Consider the following 18,833-nt stretch of genomic DNA (forward strand, 5'->3'; position numbering starts at 1 on the left):
ACATATGAACAACAACCTCACGTGTCTTTCGTTTTCACACGTGAACATTTCAGCTCAATATGTGAACAGTTATTTCGCATGTGAAACTGCAAATGTCACGTTTTTTTGTTGTAAAGGGAAGTAATGAAATTATATGGGGGTTTTAAAAAAGGTAGGTGGTACACTGATCAGCTAAAATAGTGTACAAATCTTTAATGAATGACAATATGATTACATTTGCCATGAACTCACAACCTATGCTGCATTTGCACAAGTCCCCCTTGACACACTCAAACCGGTGTGCCTGGCACCTACTACTAGGGTTGCAAAGGGTCAGAAACTTTACGGTAAATGTTCAGAATTTTTCTGGAAATTTTCCTTGGGAAGTTAAGCCCAGGCATTTTGGGAATTTTGCTTAAATTCATCAAAAAAAGTTAGCTTATAATAGTGAACCTTTTTTGTGAGATACACAAGGCAATTCTAGGTCTTGTGGTATATTTTGGTTAAACTATCCCCAATTCAATGAAATTGCAACCCTCTGCATGCACAGTGCATTCTTCCATCACATATTTCAGTGCACTCTTCCATCACATGTAAATCAAATCAAATTGTATGTCACACACACGGTTAGCAGATGTTAATGCGAGTGTAGCGAAATGCTTATGCTTCTAGTTCCGACAATGCAGTAATAACCAACGAGTAATCTAACCTAACAATTTCAGAACTACTACCTTATACACACAAGTGTGAAGGGATAAAGAATATGTACATAAAGATATGAATGAGTGATGGTACAGAACGGCATAGGCAAGATGCAGTGGATGGTATCGAGTACAGTATATACATATGAGATGAGTAATGTAGGGTATGTAAACATTATATTATATTAAGTGGCATTGTTTAAAGTGCTAGTGATACATTTTTACATCAATTTCCATTATTAAAGTGGTTGGAGTTGAGTCAGTATGTTGGCAGCAGCCACTCAATGTTAGTGGTGGCTGTTTGCACTTTCCAATGAACTCGCTCACCGAATCAGCGTATTCGTCAATGAGGTTGTTGGACGCAATGCGGAACATATCCCAATCCACATGATCGAAGCAGTCTTGAAGCGTGGAATCAGATTGGTCGGACCAGCGTTGTGTGTGCGGGAGCTTCGGGAGCTTCTTGTTTTAGTCTCTGTCTGTAGGCTGGAAGCAACAAAATTGAGTCGTGGTCAGCTTTTCTGAAAGGAGGGCAGGGGAGGGCCTTATATGCATCGGAAATTAGAATAACAATGATCCAGGGTTTTACCAGTCCTGGTTGCGCAATTGATATGCTGATAGAATTTAGGGAGTCTTGTTTTCAGATTAGCTTTGTTAAAAATCCCCAGCTACAATGAATGCAGCCTCAGGATATGTGGTTTCCAGTTTACAGAGAGTCAAATAAAGTTTGTTCAGGGACATCGATGTGTCTGCTTGGGGGGAATATATACGTCTGTGATTATAATCGAAGAGAATTCCCTTGGTAGATAATGCGGTTGACATTTGATTGTGAGGAATTCTATGTCAGGTGAACAGAAGGACTTGAGTTCCTGTATGTTGTTATAAATCACACCACGTCTCATTAATCATAAGGCATACCCCCCCCCCCCGCCCCTCTTCTTACCAGAAAGATGCTTGTTTCTGTTGGCGCGATGCGTGAAGAAACCAGCTGGCTCCAATAGAGTCTCGAGTGAGCCATGCTTCCGTGAAGCAAAGAACGTTACCGTCTCTGATGTCTCTCTGGAATGCTACACTTGCTCGGATTTCAATCATCTTGTTGTCAAGAGACTGGACATTGGCGAGTAGTATGCTAGGGAGTGGTGCGCGATGTGCCCGTCTCCGGTGCCTGACCAGAAGACCGCTTTGTTTGCCCCTTTTACGAGGTCGTTGTTTATGGTCGCCGGCTGGGATCCAATCCATTGTCCTTGGTGGAAGGTAGAACACAGGATCCTCTTCGGGAAAGTCATATTCCTGGTCGTAAGGATGGGGAGTTGACGTTGCTCTTATATTCAGTAGTTCGTCCCGACTGTATGTAATGAAACCTAAGATCACGGGTTATTTCTTACATTGGTACCCCAGGTAAAGGAAACAAAATGCTGCATAGTTTCCTAGGAACGCGAAGCGAGGTCTCTGTCGGCGCTGGAAGTGAGATTCTACAGCTGATTCTCAAATTCTTGCACACTAATGAGACGCTATTGAGCCCACACTACTACACTGTCTGAGCCAAGGACTACATGCTTTCTGGTAAGTTTTGATTACAATACTGGGTGAATATATTTTATATGACATACATTATTTTTTGTTAACTTGTAAATAGTAGCCTACAGAAAAGTGTGTTTAAATAATTTAACTTAGTTAGTTAGTTATCTACTTAGTTGATGGATGCAGAGTTCAAGTGAAGGTCAAGCAAATCATAAAGAAAGCAGACTGTATTGCAATCATCTCTGGTGGGTGGTCGAATGTTCGTAGGCAAGGAATAATTAACTACATAATCTCCATGCCTCAACCAGTATTCTACAAGAGCACAGACACAATGGACAGACACACCGGTCTCTACATTGCAGATGAGCTGACGGCAGTCATCATTGACCTTGGACCACAGAAGGTATTTGCACTGGTGACAGACAATGCTGCGAACATGAAGGCTGCTTGGTCTAAAGTCCTACCCTCACATCACACCCATTGGCTGTGCTGCTCATGCATTGAATCTGCTCCTCAAGGACATCATGGCACTGACAACAATGAATACACTACAAGAGAGCCAAGGAAATGCTTAGGCATGTGAAGGGTCATCAAGTTATAGCAGCAATCTACTTCACCAAGCAAAGTGAGAAGAATAAGAGCATATTTTGTATTGCCCGTTCACCCTCTGAATGGCACGCACACACACACACATATTTGTTAATTGTCTCAAGGCTTAAAAATATTTATTTAACCTGTCTTCTCCCCTGATTGGAGTGGATTTAACAAGTGACATCAATAAGGGATAATTGCACCTGGATTCACCTGGTCAGTCTGTCTTGTATAAAACAGTAGGAACACCTGTTTTTTCCACAGTGTACATACACAATGTAATCATGTATGTAAAATATGTACAGTTGAAGTCGGGAAGTTTACATACACTTCGGTTGAAATCATTCAAACAAATTTTTCATCCACTCCACAAATGTCTTGTTAATAAACTATAGTCTTGGCATTTTTCCAACATTTGTTTACAGGCAGATATCACAATTCCAGTGGGTCAGAAGTTTACATACACTAAGTTGACTGTGCCTTTAAACAGCTTGGAAAATTCCTGGAAATTATGTTGTGGTTTAGACGCTTCTGATAGGTTAATTGACATCATTTGAGTCAATTAGAGGTGTACCTGTGGATGTATTTCAAGGCCTACCTTCAATCTCAGTGCCTCTATGCTTGACAATATTTTTTTTAAAGAATCAGCCAAGACCTCAGAATTATTTGAGGTCTGGTTCATCCTTGGGAGCGATTTCCAAACGCCTGAAAGTACCACGTTCATCTGTACAAACAATAGTACGCAAGTATAAACACCATGGGACCACGCAGCCGTCATACCGCTCAGGAAGGATACGCGTTCTGTCTCCTAGAGATGAACATACTTTGGTGCAAAAAGTGCAAATCAATCCCAGAACAGCAAAAAAAGGGCCTTGTGAAGATCCTGGGGTAAACAGGTACAAAAGTATCTATATCCACAGTAAAACAAGTCCTATATCGATACAACCTGAAAGGCCGCTGCTCAAAAACCACCATTAATAAGCCAGACTATGGTTTGCAACTGCACATGGGGACAAAGATTGTACTTTTTGGAGAAATGTCCTCTGGTCTGATGAAACAAAAATAGAACTGTTTGGCCATAATGACCATCGTTATGTTTGGAGGAAAAAGGGGGAGGCTTGCAAGCCGAAGAACACCATCCCAAACGTTAAGCACGGGAATGGCAGCAACATGTTGTAGGGGTGCTTTGCTGCAGGAGGGACTGGTGCACCTCACAAAATAGATGGCATCATGAGGTAGGAAAATTATGTGGATATATTGAAGCAACATCTCAAGACATCAGTAGGGAAGTTATAGCTTAGTCACAAATGGGTCTTCCAAATGGACAATGACCCCAAGCATACTTCCAAAGTTGTGGCAAAATGGCATAAGGACAAAATTCATCTGACTTATTGTGGGAAGCTTGTGGAAGGCTACCCGAAACGTTTGACCCAAGTTAAACAATTTGAAGGCAATGCTACCAAATACTAATTGAGTGTATGTAAACTTCTGGCCCACTGGGAATACGATGAAAGAAATAAAGCTGAAATAAATGATTCTCTACTATTATTCTGACATTTCACATTCTTAAAATAAAGTGTTGATCCTAACTGACCTTAGACAGTGAATTTTTACTAGGATTATATGTCAGGAATTGTGAAAAACTGAGTTTAAATGCATTTGTCTAATGTGTATGTAAACTTCCGACTTCAACTGTAAATTGAAAAGTGTGGCTATTTCGTGACGTTCTGGGGACATCCTATTGACACATTTTTACTATTGTATAGGTTGTGCACAGGTTTAACCCCAGACTATTACGTAACAACTCATCCTGTGTTGTGCACCGTTACCTACAGTACCAGTCAAAAGTTGTCACACCTACTCATTCAAGGGTTTCTTTATTTTTACTATTGTATAGACATCAAAACTATGAAATAATACATATAGAATCATGTAGTAACCAACAACAGTGTCGAACAAAGTAGCCACCCTTTCCCTCTGACAGCTTTGCACACTTTCAGCATTCTCTCAACCAGCTTCATGAGGAATGCTTTACCAACAGTCTTGACGGAGTTCCCACATATGCTGAGCACTCGTTGGCTGCATTTCCTTCACTCTGCAGTCCAACACATCCCAGATCATCTCAATTGGGTTGAGGTCAAGTGATTGTGGAGGCCAGGTCATCTGATGCAGCATTCCATCACTGTCCTTGGTCAAATTGCCTTTACACAGCCTGGGGGTGCGTTTGTCATTGTTCTGTTGAAAAACGGCAAGCGCAAACCAGATGGGGTGGCGTATCGCTGCAGAATGCTGTGGTAGCCATGCTGGTTAAGTGTGCCATCAATATAAAAAAATATATAAAAAATTTAATATACATATCTTTTTTTAATCACCTACAGTGTCACCAGCAAAGTACCCCCACAACTCCTCACCCATGCTTCAACGGTGGGAACCACACATGCAGAGATCATCCAAAAAACCCAAATCTCAAATTTGGACTCATCAGACCAAAGGACAGATTTCCACCAGTCTAATGTCCCTTGCTAATGTTTCTTGGCCCAAGCAAGTCTCTTTTTCTTATTGGTGTCCTTTAGTAGTGGTTTCTTTGCAGCAATTCAACCATGGAGGCCTGATTCACACGGTCTCAACTGAACTGTTGATGTTGAGATGTGTCTGTTACTTGAACTCTGTGAAGCATTTATTTGGGCTGCAATCTGAGGTGCCGTTAACTCTAATGAACTTATCCTCTGCAGCAGAGGTAATTCTGGGTCTTCCTTTCCTGTGGCGGTCCTCATGAGAGCCAGTTTCATCGTAGCGCTTCATGTTTTTTGCGACTGCAGATTGACTGACATGCATGTCTTAAAGTAATGATCGTTTCTCTTTGCTTATTTGAGCTGTTCATGACATGATATGGACTTGGTCTTTTAACAAATAGAGCTATCTTCTGTATACCACCCCATACCTTGTCTCAACACAACTGATTGGGTTAAACACATTAAGAAGGAAAAAAATTCCTCAAATTAACTTTTAACAATGCAACACCTGTTAATTGAAATGCATTCCAGGTGACTACCTCAAGAAGCTGGCTGAGAGAATGCCAAGAGTGTGCAAAGCTGTCATCAAGGCAAAGGGTGGCTACTTTGAAGAATCTCAAATATAAATATATATTTTGATTTGTTTAACACTTTGTATTTACTATATTATTCCATATGAATTATTTCATAGTTCTGATGTCTTCACTATTATTCTACAATGTAGAAAATAGTAAAATAGAGAAAAACCTTAGAATGAGTAGGTGTGTCCAAACTTTTGACTGTTACTGTACATCTTTACCTATTGTATTCTACAACTACATATAATGAACTGATAACATGCATGAGCTGTTTGATTGGCTCAGGGTTTAAAGGCAACCAAGGCTTTTTCTCCTCTCGTCCCCTATAAGCTTGTGTATCAGGACGTGTAGGGTGAAGTTGACCCTAGATGCTGATATTGGGTCAGTTTAGAAATTTCCCTCACTAATGATTAAAGTTCTGGGAATTGGGGGAGGGAAAACTGATCCTGGAGCTGTATCTACAGGAAACTATACCCAGGAGCGTATCGGTAGTGAACCTGCTGAGCTGTGAGCACTTGACAGAACTAACAGGGAAAGAGAGAGATAGCAACACCAAAATCCACACTCCTCAGTGCATGAGTTTATAGCTCAGTATGCCTACTCTGGCTCATTCCCAGAGAAAGTGAACAGGCTTTTCTATCTTCAGTCATGTTAGTGGGAGGCAAGGCCGTCATCAATACTTACAGTATTGTAAGTGACAGAACATCAAAGAATGAAGGCCAAATTAACATTTGTTTTCGGATCGGTTTTCCTGTAGTGACTGTAATCTTGCTATGTCGCATACATGCACAAACGTACCACAAAGTGACAAATGTACTCATCATGTCTGCCATTGTCACGTGACTCTGCAGTTCTTTGCACCTATGAAAACCAATGACCTTGTGTTCTTTATACACACACACACACACACACACACACACACACACACAGAAGGGCTAAGATGTGCATCTGACTCATTGAGGATCATATAGACTTTGTAAATGTGCTGATAGGGCTGGATGAGCATCAGAAAATAGTGTACAATCACTTCATTTCTAGCCTAAACATTAAGCCCAAGATAACTGATACATTTGGCACCATGTTAAAACCCCAATAAAATGAAATCTGGAAGTTCACTGAATAACAAAATACGTTTTAACATAAAGAATGACATATATTATTATTTATTATTATATATTATATTCCAGATTTAATTTCATAAGCAAAATAACTGTAGTTGGATAAGGTTAGCCGAAAGGATTTTGATTGAACATAAACATTGACATAAAGTGATGTGAACCAGAGATAGATAGTATTAGAGCACTCTTACCCGTTCCCTGACTCCGTTTTGTGCATTATTAGTTCTATTCCATTTCGGATAGGTGCGTGCCTTTCAAACACAAATCTCGACCTCCTTTCCATGTGCTCGCAGCATACGCTCCATGGAGCACTGCATACAGACACAGTGAGTAACGTCACGATAGGGAGTCCTCATGATGATGATGAAGATGATGAGGATAATATCACCTCCACATAGGCACGTCGACGTGAAAGCACGCATGATTGATTGGCCTCGTGCTATAAATAAGGCATCGCGGAACGTCTGCTTCCAACTCACTCTCTCAAACAACATAGAACCCCTGAGAGTAAGCTCACACTTCAGATCCCAATCACCTGTTCACACACCTGTATGTCATTATCACACACTAATTAGTTCAGCTACACACTATTTAGTTCCGTTTTTTTTTTTTGCACCCCTTCATTGTGAAGTATTGTTTGTTTTGTGACGCACTTCTATTCAGAGTTCTGGGTTTCGCCGTAATTTTACTCCTCCCGTGTATTATAGTTTTTTTTTTGCCTGCCTCACTAACGAAGCCTTTTGGCTATTTAGCCTATCGGATTTCCTGTTATCAACCTAATGCCTGATCTCCTGTACGACGTTACTAGCCTTTTCCCTGCCTGTACCGTTGCCTTTTTGGACCCATGTGTATGACCTTCTGCCTGCCCCTGGACCCAGCTACCTGCCTCCTCCTGTGGTCCTTTACAATAAACACCTGCTGCGCCCAGCACTTGAAACCAGCTCTCTGTCTCCCATCGTGTTCACTACACATCTACTGTAGGTTCCTTTTTTATTTCTGCAAATGCATGAAATAATCAATAGCCACTATCCAGTAAGACAAATGAGTATTTTCAAGATGTATTTTTCAACTGCACATGATCAATTAAGCATTTACAGCACACAAATGATTGGAAAGAAGAGTCAATCAATCAATAGAATATGTATTATTGCTCCCATCTGTCACCTGCACTTGTGTTTGCTTTTTCAAAAGCTTTAACACTGGCATCGATGTTCAAAATGGTCAAACCTACACAATAAACCAACAGACCACTTCAACTACAATAACTTTCTCAGTAACGGTTATGTATGTATCTTGCTGTGATATGTTATCTACCTTAGTTGAATGTAGGGACTGTATTTTTTTTGTAGCTGTTTACATACCACCACAGTCAGAGGCTGGCACTAAGACAACATTGAATGAGCTGTATTCCACCATAAGCAAACAAGAAAGCACTCACCCAGAGGCGGCGCTCCTAATAGCTGGGACTTTAATGCAGGGGAAATTAAATCTGTTATACCAATTCTATCAGCATGTTAAATGTGCAACCAGAGGAAAAAAACTCCAGACTACCTTTACTCCACACACAGAGACGCGTACAAAGCTCTCCCTCCCCCTCCATTTGGCAAATCTGATCATAATTCTATCCTCCTGATTCCTGTTTACAAGCTCAAATTAAAGCAGGAAGCACCAGTGACAAGATCAATAAAATAGTGGTCAGATGAAGCAGATGCTACGCTACAGGACTGTTTTGCTAGCATAGACTGGAATATGTTCTGTAATTCCTCCGATGGCATTGAGGAGCACACCACATCAGTCATTGGCTTCATCAATAAGTGCATTGATGACGTTGTCCCCACAGTGACTGTACGTATATATCCCAACCAGAAGCCATGGATTACAGACAACATCCGCACTTAGCTAAAGGCTAGAGCTGTCGCTTTCAAGGAGCAGAACTCTAACCCGGAAGCTTATAAGAAATCCCACTATGCCCTCCGACGAACCATCAAACAGGCAAAGCGTCAATACAGGACTAAGATCGAATCGAACTACACCAGGTCTGAAGCTCATCGGATATGGCCGGGCTTGCAAACCATTACAGACTACAAAGGGAAGCACAGCCTGGAGTGGCTCGCTTTGAGGCAAATAACACTGAAACGTGCATGAGAGCACCAGCTGTTCTGGAAGACTTTGTGATCACGATCTCTGCAGCCGATGTAAGAACTTTAAACAGGTCAACATTCACAAGGGCGCAGGGCCAGACGGATTACCAGGACCTGTACTGCGAGCATGCGCTGACCAACTGGCAAGTGTCTTCACTGACATTTTCAACCTCTCCCTGTCCGAGTCTGTAATGCCAACATGTTTTAAGCAGAACCCCATAGTCCCTGTGCCAAAGAACACTAGGTAGCCTGCCTAAATAACTACCGACCCGTAGCACTCACGTCTGTAGCCATGAAGTGCTTTGAAAGGCTGGTCATGGCTCACATCAACACCATTATCCCAGAAACCCTAGACCCACTCCAATTTGCATACCACCCCAACAGAATCCACAGATGATGCAGTCTCTATTGTACTCCACACTGCCCTTTCCCACCTGGACAAAAGAAACACCTATGTGAGAATGCTGTTCATTGACTACAGCTCAGCGTTCAACACCATAGTGCCCTCAAAGCTCATCAATAAGCTAAGGACCCTGGGACTAAACACCTCCCTCTGCAACTGGATCCTGGACTTCCTGACGGGTCACCCACAGGTGGTAAGGGTAAATAACAATACATCCGCCACGCTGATCCTCAACACAGGGGCCCCTCAGGGGTGTGTGCTCAGTTCCCTCCTGTACTCCCTGTTCACTCATGACTGCACGGCCAGGCACGACTCCAACACCGTCATTAAGTTTGCAGATGACACAACAGCCTGATCATTGACAACGGCGAGACAGCCTATAGGGAGGAGGTCAGAGACCTGGGCGTGTGGTGCCAGGACAACTGACAGCTTCATTAAATAGTACCTTCAAAACACCCGTCTCAACGTCAACAGTGAAGAGGCGATTCCGGGATGCTGGCCTTCTAGGCAGAGTTCCTCTGTCCAGTGTCTGGGTTCTTTTGCCCATCTTAATCTTTTCTTTTTATTGGACAGTCTGAAATATGGCTTTTTCTTTGCAACTCTGCCTAGAAGTCAAGCATCCCGGAGTCGCCTCTTCACTGTTGACGTGAGCAGAGATAGGTGGGATGTGCTGAGGGTTGGGATGTGGAATTGGAGACAAATTGGAGTGGAGTTGCTGGGCGGGGGATAGAATGATGGTCAAAGAAAAAAAAAGGAAAAAAAAGAAAACATTTGAATGACACTGAGGGATAGTGTGTTTTTACAGCTATTGCCCGTTTGCCTGAGGCTGATGCCGTGCAGGTGTTTGTACACATGCATATACACACACTCATTCAAATGCACACATACACGGACACACACACACATGTAAATAAATGCACTCAACCATTTACAGTTGGCCTTGCTGTTATGATTTTAGTTGTTCTTGATGTCCTTTGTTTTTTGCATTGTTTTCTGTTTTCCCTGGTCTTTTTCTTTTTTCTCGTCAGTTCATTTTCTTGGTTGTTGGTGCATTGGGGAGGTTCTTGGGGGTGGGGAATGGAATTATTTTAATTATTTGTTTTATTATTTTCTTGGGCGGAACTGTGGGAGAGGTCTCGAATGATTGAGGGACAGCTCTTGGGGAACTGTAGGGGGATCATGGAGAGTTCGGGTCCCCTTTTTTTCGATTGTGGGAAACCTAACAGCGTCCACTTGAGCAGGACGTTGACCCTGGATGCTTCCACAAATGAACTTTTAACAAGGCACACCTGTTAATTGAAATGCATTCCAGGTAACTACCTCATGAAGCTGGCTGGGAGAATGCCAGAAGTGTGCAAAGCTGTCATCAAGGCAAAGGGTGGCTACTTTGAAGAATATAAAATATATTTTGATTTGTTTAACAGTTTTTAGTTTACTAATTGATTCCATATGTGCTATTTCATAGTTCAGATTTCACTATTATTCTACTATCTACACAAAATGGTAAAAATAGAGAAAAACCCTTGATTTTTGACTGGTACTCGTATACATATACATAGTTGAATCTGACATTGCTCGTATGGATATTTCTTAATTTCTTTATTGTAGAATTTTTGGATTATGTGTGTATTGTTTTGTTTTGCTTGGTATTATTTTACTGTTGGAGCTAGAAACACAAGCATTTTGCTGCATCTGCGATTAATATCTTCAAATCTTTGTCCGCAATTAACACATTTAGATTTTATGGCTGCATTAGATGGATGTGGCTATGTAACTGCTGTTTGACTTCACATGAAACTAAACTAGAGTATTAATCCCGATGCTTAGCTGGTGCGTAGCATCTAATTCTTGTATGACGTGTTTGTTGAATGTTAAGTCCCCTGTGACTGAGGGAAATGAAGCTACAGCAAAAAAGTGATAATAACTGGAGTCACTTTTGCTTATATTTGCTGTTCTCCAAATGCCCCCCACCCCCCTTCTCTGATTGGGAGTGACAGGTGAGATACTCTGTTACAACCTCATGATTACAACACATTTGAATGCAACAGGCTGCACTGCAGTGTAGGGCACTCAACCCAGGGAAGGCATGGGTTATGATATAGGGTTGGAAGCATCATTGTGAAATGAATCAGTCCCCTTTCAAATAGCTACTGATGCACCATGTTACTACAGACAGATAAAGGACATGTGAATGTGTTCTGTCAAGGTCTCATGTACAGATGTGTTTCCCTATGTTACACAAGGACAGTGGAATGGACATGGGAATGATAACTCACATTATGGTCATTGTAGTGACGTGAGGTGAGATCTGTGGCTGGGTAGGCACGGGCAATTATCAAAGCCAGATTTACTGACAATTAAACCTTTACGAAGGCCTAGTTCACCATACAACAGCTAGTGCCAACAACCAGAGAAACATAGGCTATTAACAGAAATTAACAAACAATTCTCACCAAACGTAAATACCAACATAGCCAAGATACTCCAGCGATATCCTGATGGCAACATATTTCATATTATCTGACAGTAGAATCCAAAGTTACATTTCAATCCTGGCTTTCATTTTAACACTGGTATTGTCCAAAATGTTGTAAAACATTCCTCTCATCTATGATCATCTGTCTGCTCCAGGTTGCTGTGTCTGTCAGGCCGTGTGTGGTGCATTCGATCAGATGATTTTTCTGTCCCTTCCTCTGATGAATGTCAGGAAGCGCAGGTGTTGGTCTCCCTCTGAATTATACCAAGTTTTCAGAAGGGAAATCCAGTGAAATCCAGGTGCAGTGAAGGAGGCCCCATTTGTCAGGTTGTTTTTGCTAGCTAGCTTCGGTCAGTTTAAAGGATGCGGGCTCCAAATGATGTAGACACGCGCAAATGTGCAGAGCTTACCACACGACATGTTTAGCCAATACACGTGCAAAATATGAAATCGGCTCAATGGAACAACTTTAAGCTAGGCAAAGCAGTAAGGCCTATGCTGACCCTGTCTACTAAAAGTTACTGGAGACAGGAATAGATTCATGTCAAGGATTTGAATGGAGGTTTTGATGCAGTTTCAACAAATGTTTTGATTTTGAGCATAAAACCCACCAGTGTAAGCCCTGCATACCCAGACTTTGACGTCACTGGGTCATTGGTGATAAAAGAACCGAGGCTAGAAAAGAGCAATTCCTGCAAGAATGAAAATAATGCTGTGGATGTCTGGAATCTAATCCTGAGGCTACACTTTCAATTTCAACAGACACCTATGATGCTTCACAGTTGAATCAGTTACAGCAAATATCTGTCATCTGCACCATACCAGGTAAATCAACTGCATCTTGTGATTAGTAGTGTACTTAAATGTTGTGATTCAAGTGGCTATTTCTGAAGATACAACTATGAACAGTGAGTGAGTGATTGCAAGAACAAGGGTATATGTGGAGGATAATATTGGCAACCCAGAATCAAATCTTGCATAACATTTTAATGTTTTCATCTGTTTTGTATTGTGAATGACTTCAGACGTCAGTAGGTTCAAGGCTTTAATCAATGAAGAGGGCTCCATCCCAATTCTCCACCCTTCTTTTGAAGTGTGCACATACATACATTCTTGCATGGATTTAACAATAGTCCGGCACCATGGACATGTCATAATACCCATAAAACCTACCGGTAAAATCCAGTAATGGTCTGTGTTTCTTGTAGGCTTACCCTGGTGTGACGTTTTGATACCTGTGTAATTCTCTCGGACAAGGTGAGTTTTTTCAAAATATACACTAGGTGACCCAGGAGTATGGGGACACCTACTCGTCTAACATCTCATTCCAAAATCATGGGCATTAATATTAACTTTTATAATATTGATAAAAGGTACCTTGTCCGAGAGATTTTGTACCCAAACACAGACCTTATATGAAGTAGATGTGAAATCCCCGACACAAAAATGAATGGTGAAAAAACTATAGGAACCATTTCCTGGTTTTACCACTAGGTTTTATGGGTATGATTACTCATATTGTGGAACTCAATGGTGTAAACTCCCTCCAGCAAATGCTTCTTCTTCTTTTGGTTTTATGGCAAACTACACACAAAAGGTGTAATGTCGCCACCAACTGGACGGGGGTGAAAAGATTGACAAAAATAAAGGAAATTCCATATGGGAAGGGAAAATGTACATGACTCCACACAAACTACAAAAAAAGTATTAACACAAAATATATACATTTCAACTCCTTCAGTCATTGGAAAACTCAAATACCCTGCTCAGGCTCTGGGGCCTGAGAGGGTGGGACTACACTGCTCCTCAGATATCAAATATTTTAATCCCAGAAAGTTTAGCTGCAGAAACAATGATGTTGATCTTTCTCGACTTATTTTGAATTTATGCACTTCCATTTATCACCATTGCTATAAATGACACAAAGTCCAATTGTTTCACATGAAGAATGTCTGGGTCCTGCTGGTAATAATCAGGATGTGGTGAAGGTTCCAGTGTAGACGTACTGGTCTTCATTCCCACTGGACCTTCAGAGATACTGTACCTTTTGAAAGTCTTGGCATAGGAGACTCAACTGCCCTGATTTTGGCAACCTCAGTTTCGTTCACCCTAATCGGGCAATCCAAGGACTGCGCTTCATGTTCTCCACACACAGTTTGCTCCTTGCCTTCTAATAAAACATACAAAATCTCCTTCATAGTGATGTTTCGCACACATCGGCTTCTCCCTTCTGCAGACACTTCTTACATGTCCAAACATTTTACATCAAGAACATTGTAAAGGCTGGTTTACAAAAGCTGACAGGATAGTACACATATCCCAGCTGCACTCGAGTAGACTCCACATAAAAAAACACTAGAACAGACAAACTCTTCTCCTTCCTGCCATTACCATATGATTAATCCTATGTACATAGACCACTCCTGGAATTTTCTTTAGAGCAATCGCAACATCCCCCCCCCCCTTTCAAGTCCATTCATCCCCTTTGCCACCGCCATGAGATTCAAGCTCCATATACACCATACCCTTGGTAGTCTCTCTCCCAGCCAATGCTTACAACATTCCTGTGCTTTTGAAACCATAAACAGGAAGTTATTCTAAAAGGGTGAAGAACGAGACATAACATTGAAAAGGACCTGGTCTTTCTGCCATCTGGACTATGTAAATTAGGACATCAAATCTCCAGTGCTTGCTAGGTTCACTCATCTAAGATCGAAATAAGGTGTACGACCCAATTGCCTTCAATTATAAGTTGGTTCCCCTGAAATATATTTGACGACTGACCCTCAACTGTCCATACCAACTTGTGGCATGGTCAACTCTGGATAGATCGGTTTATAACTGCACCATTTCACCAGGTCAAATTCCTGAATAAAGGTGATTCTACTGGTCTTCTAATTGTTAAGACTTCAAAGAGAATACACAATAGTGCAAATCCATGTCCAGTTTAACAAGTCAGCCCACGAGTGAAATAAGATATTTCAGAACCGTTTTCTGCACCATCATTATTTTAGAGTATATTCATCAACTGTTAATGCAAACAGATCTTGTAAGACATCATTCAAGTGAGACTGCAAGAGACAAAATATAAAAAAAGACAGGCGAGTGTTAAGAAATGCATTTATATTTCAAATGAATCGAGGAACATATGTAAACCCATATACTGCCTGAACTTCCTGACAATTGAGATCCAAAAATACATTTTTAGGAAATACTCAGTAATTATATACAAAACATTCATATTTTAGGTCGGGCATGTACCCCATTTTCATATTTTCTTAATAAAATAAATAAAATATTTTACTGCCGGTAATTCAATTAATTAAGGCAGTTCAACATTTAAATCAAAAAGACTCCCATTTTTTTTTTTCTTCCCCCCATGCAATATCAACTATACACGCCATGTCTTAACTTGCATTAATAACGATAAGGCCAAAAAGTCTATGCCGCTTTGATCTCAAACATGAGAGTTCTGCAACCGGGCCAGCTTCTGTTTCAAATGTTCACTTTTCCTCCTTAGCTGCTCTTTGAAGTTGACTAGTCTCTGCTCGTCTGTCTGCATGCTGTAAATACACTCTATAGCCTTCTTCAGGATGACCACTTTGGCTGCCTTTTCATTGTTAGCCACCTCCGGTATCTTGTCCCGTAGAGCGAAAAAGCTCAGCTTGAGCTCGTTCCTCCGCTGGCGCTCCAGTACATTATGAGTCCTTCTTTTGTCATAGTCCTCAGTGTCTGACGCCCAGGGACTTGGGCATTTGCGGTTGCTGCTGATCTGCTTGAGGACCCGGCTGCTGCTGCCACTGCTCTCTAGCCTCAGCCTCTTGACAGCTGGCTGCTCATGCCGCGTGGAGGGGTGAGCTGCGTAGTTGTGCTGGTGGGTGGAGACATGGCACCTCTTCAGCACAAGGGGACTGTGATGTCTGGTCCCAGACATGTTGGGGTCGCACCGCTTCTCTGCGTGCCTCTTCTCCACAGTCACGACATCTATCTCCTCATATTCTGCAATGAGATTAAATAAAACAATTCAGCATTCACATTCTTTTTGAGAATCACTAGCCACAATTGAGCCCCATACAACACAGCAAGCCTTCATGTCAGAAAAAATCTCTGCTTTACACTCCTCCCCCTTTTTCCACATCAGCTGATTTTTCAACATTCCAGCCTGAAACCCTTCCCCTCAATACAGACTCCTCTGTAGACAACTACAGCACAGTCTTGACTATAGCACTTGTGGTAGAGGTTAAGTGGGGCGGCTGGTAGCCTAGTGGTTAGAGCGTTGGACTAGTATCCAAAAGGTTGCAAGATCGAATCCCCAAGCCGACAAGGTAAAAATCTGTCATTCTGCTCCTGAACAAGACAGTTAACCCACTGTTCCTAGGCGGTAATTGAAAATAACAATTTGTTCTTAACCGACTTGCCTTGTTAAATCAACTAAATAACGCAACTGCCTCTAGCCTGGCAAACCCATCCATGTCAAAATTCCAGTTCACACCCTTGACGTCAAGGACATGAGTGGTCCATCCATTTACCCCAATTTATTAATAACATTAACAAACATTTTAATATTCAACAGCACCATAAAATCAGAGTTGACATATGCAATGAGGGAATTATAATGCATGTTGCCAGAAAACACTGGCATTATACAAATGGTTTAGTCAGAATAATCATAAAGAGCAATAAGTTATAACACTGCTATTCAGCTTACCCGAGTCACTACCACTGCTACTACTGCTGTTGGGTGGGGTGTCCAATGCCAAATCCGTGGGTGGTGTCACCTTGCTTGATTTGGAAGTATCAGTTATTGGGTAGGGAAAGACCACTGAGGGATCAATGCATTCGGACGCGGATGTGTTCAGATCCTGCAAGTAGTTTGCGTTCAACCGAGTAGTAGTCCACTCCGCGTTGTCGCTAAAAGCTGGTTCTTTCCTAGCAGCTTGGAGACAGGCGAGTCTTTCAGACACCACTTTTTCCAACTTGGCTGCAGCCGAGAACCCGCTCCACATACAGTCCTGGATGATGATAGACTTGAGGAAGGTTTGAGAGTAATCGGCATCGCAGATGAAACTCTGGTTTACAACGTCATCCCCGAGAAACTCAGTCACCATTTCGAGTTGGTCAGAAGTTGAAGGGAAAAGACTAGACAGTGATGGTCGCCGGCTCGGGGAGAGAGGAGGAGTGGGCAGCAACTCAAATTTCTTCCAGATGTCCTCACTTGGAGCCGGTGGCTGAAGTTGTCCTTGTTGCTGGTGATAAAAATCCTCATCTTCGTTGTCAACATAAAAATATGGCTGGATAGAATCGTAGTCGTAGTTTTTACTTGCCAAACTTGAATATAGCTGCATTGTCGCTCTTTCCTGAGTGAAAAGGGTGAATTAGTTGGTTAAAATAACTATAAAAATAGGCTTGCATGCAAACTGATAAATGGTGCATTCAGCAAAAATACCACATTTCATAAAAGCCTCGTCAGACACATTAACATGCAAAACCAATCTGCAGCTGACAGCTAGTCTGCGTGGCGCACAGGACATTTAAACCCAAGCAAACCCTGCAAAAACACAGCGGCCAGCCGGTTAACTATAAAAATGCATCGGACTATAGGACGTTACAGCTACAAATATGTAACAGCTGTTTAAAAAAAACAATGCACCACAACTAACAGATAAATAGCTAGCAAAACAATATCCTTCGTGAACGGCCGTCTACACGGAACACGCAGTGTCATCTCAACACTCCCCTTACCTTGCGTTTGTAAAACAAAGTGGAGGTCAATTCACGAACTCAAAAACGTAGATTGTGAGAAGTACTCCAAACAAGCCAGTCAAGTTAATCCTTGCCAGCGTGTGTGATAAGGAGATGTTCGTTTCCTATTAAAGTGGTTGGCTGAGAAGCATGCATAACAGCTCTTTTTGCTCGTGATGTTGGATGACATTTGCTGCAGGAGAATCACAGCTGAGTATTCAGCCCGGGGTTCAATAAAAAAGGTTGTGCTCTTACATTCCACATATCCCTCCGCCACATGTATTTTCCCGCCAAACAACCATAGCGTTTTTATGTGAATATAATGAAGATTCCCGTGTTGCCTCTATCGATGATTATTATCGTCACAGTCTTCAATGTATTTCTGAAAGATCATATCATTCATTCATCGCTATTTCCTTCGGGAAATTATTATACAACTAGAACTAGTTGTTGCGGAAGGATATTTAAGTGGGAGGAGTTTTAAAAGAAAACGCAGTATTCCGTGCAAAAACAGCTTTACGTCTCAGCAGCAGAGAGAAGATGCATGCCCAGTTCATGTGCACAACACTTCAAAGCCTGTCATATTCTGTATCTGAAATGAGTTAATGTATTGATAAATCAGAGGGAGGGAGCATAATCGGAAATATATATAAAATACAGTTAAAAAAATCTCAAACTGTTTTTTCTGTACATGTTTTTCCCTGAAAACTCACCAAGCGTAGGGGAGATATTTAAATACATGTTTAAATATTTAAACATAGGGGAGATATTTAAATACATATTTAAATACATGGCTCTGGGAGACTAGGGGAAATAATAGTAAAGTGTGGTTCAGCAGGGACTGGGTCACCTGACAAATCCCAGAACAACCAGATAGAAAACTTTACCTGATGGACAAGAAACATGCAGCAAGAAGACATGCTTGATTAGGTAGTCTGCTGCAGGTAAACCCAGTTGATAATGTGGTATGTAGGGCAAGAGCTTGAACTTTGATGATCCAGACCTTGGTGTGAGCTATGGCAATGGTGACGAGATACGATGTTGGCTTCCAACAGGCCAGATATAACTGC

The 18,833-nt window shown here is 41.6% G+C and overlaps 1 protein-coding gene across 1 annotated transcript; it reads right to left on the bottom strand.

Moving 5' to 3' along the window:
• Positions 1 to 15,124: 15,124 nt before the first annotated feature.
• LOC109908800 (transcriptional regulator Myc) lies at positions 15,125 to 17,993 on the bottom strand. The gene is made up of 3 exons (XM_020507500.2): positions 17,764 to 17,993; positions 16,730 to 17,378; positions 15,125 to 16,020 (listed from the first exon to the last, which is right to left on the bottom strand). Exons 2-3 carry the CDS (start codon positions 17,364 to 17,366, stop codon positions 15,479 to 15,481), a joined length of 1,179 nt encoding a protein of 392 aa, XP_020363089.1. The 5' UTR covers positions 17,367 to 17,378; positions 17,764 to 17,993; the 3' UTR covers positions 15,125 to 15,478.
• Between the last annotated feature and the right edge of the window lie 840 nt (positions 17,994 to 18,833).

Source organism: Oncorhynchus kisutch, linkage group LG18 (assembly GCF_002021735.2).
Source record: "Oncorhynchus kisutch isolate 150728-3 linkage group LG18, Okis_V2, whole genome shotgun sequence".
NCBI lineage: Eukaryota > Metazoa > Chordata > Actinopteri > Salmoniformes > Salmonidae > Oncorhynchus > Oncorhynchus kisutch.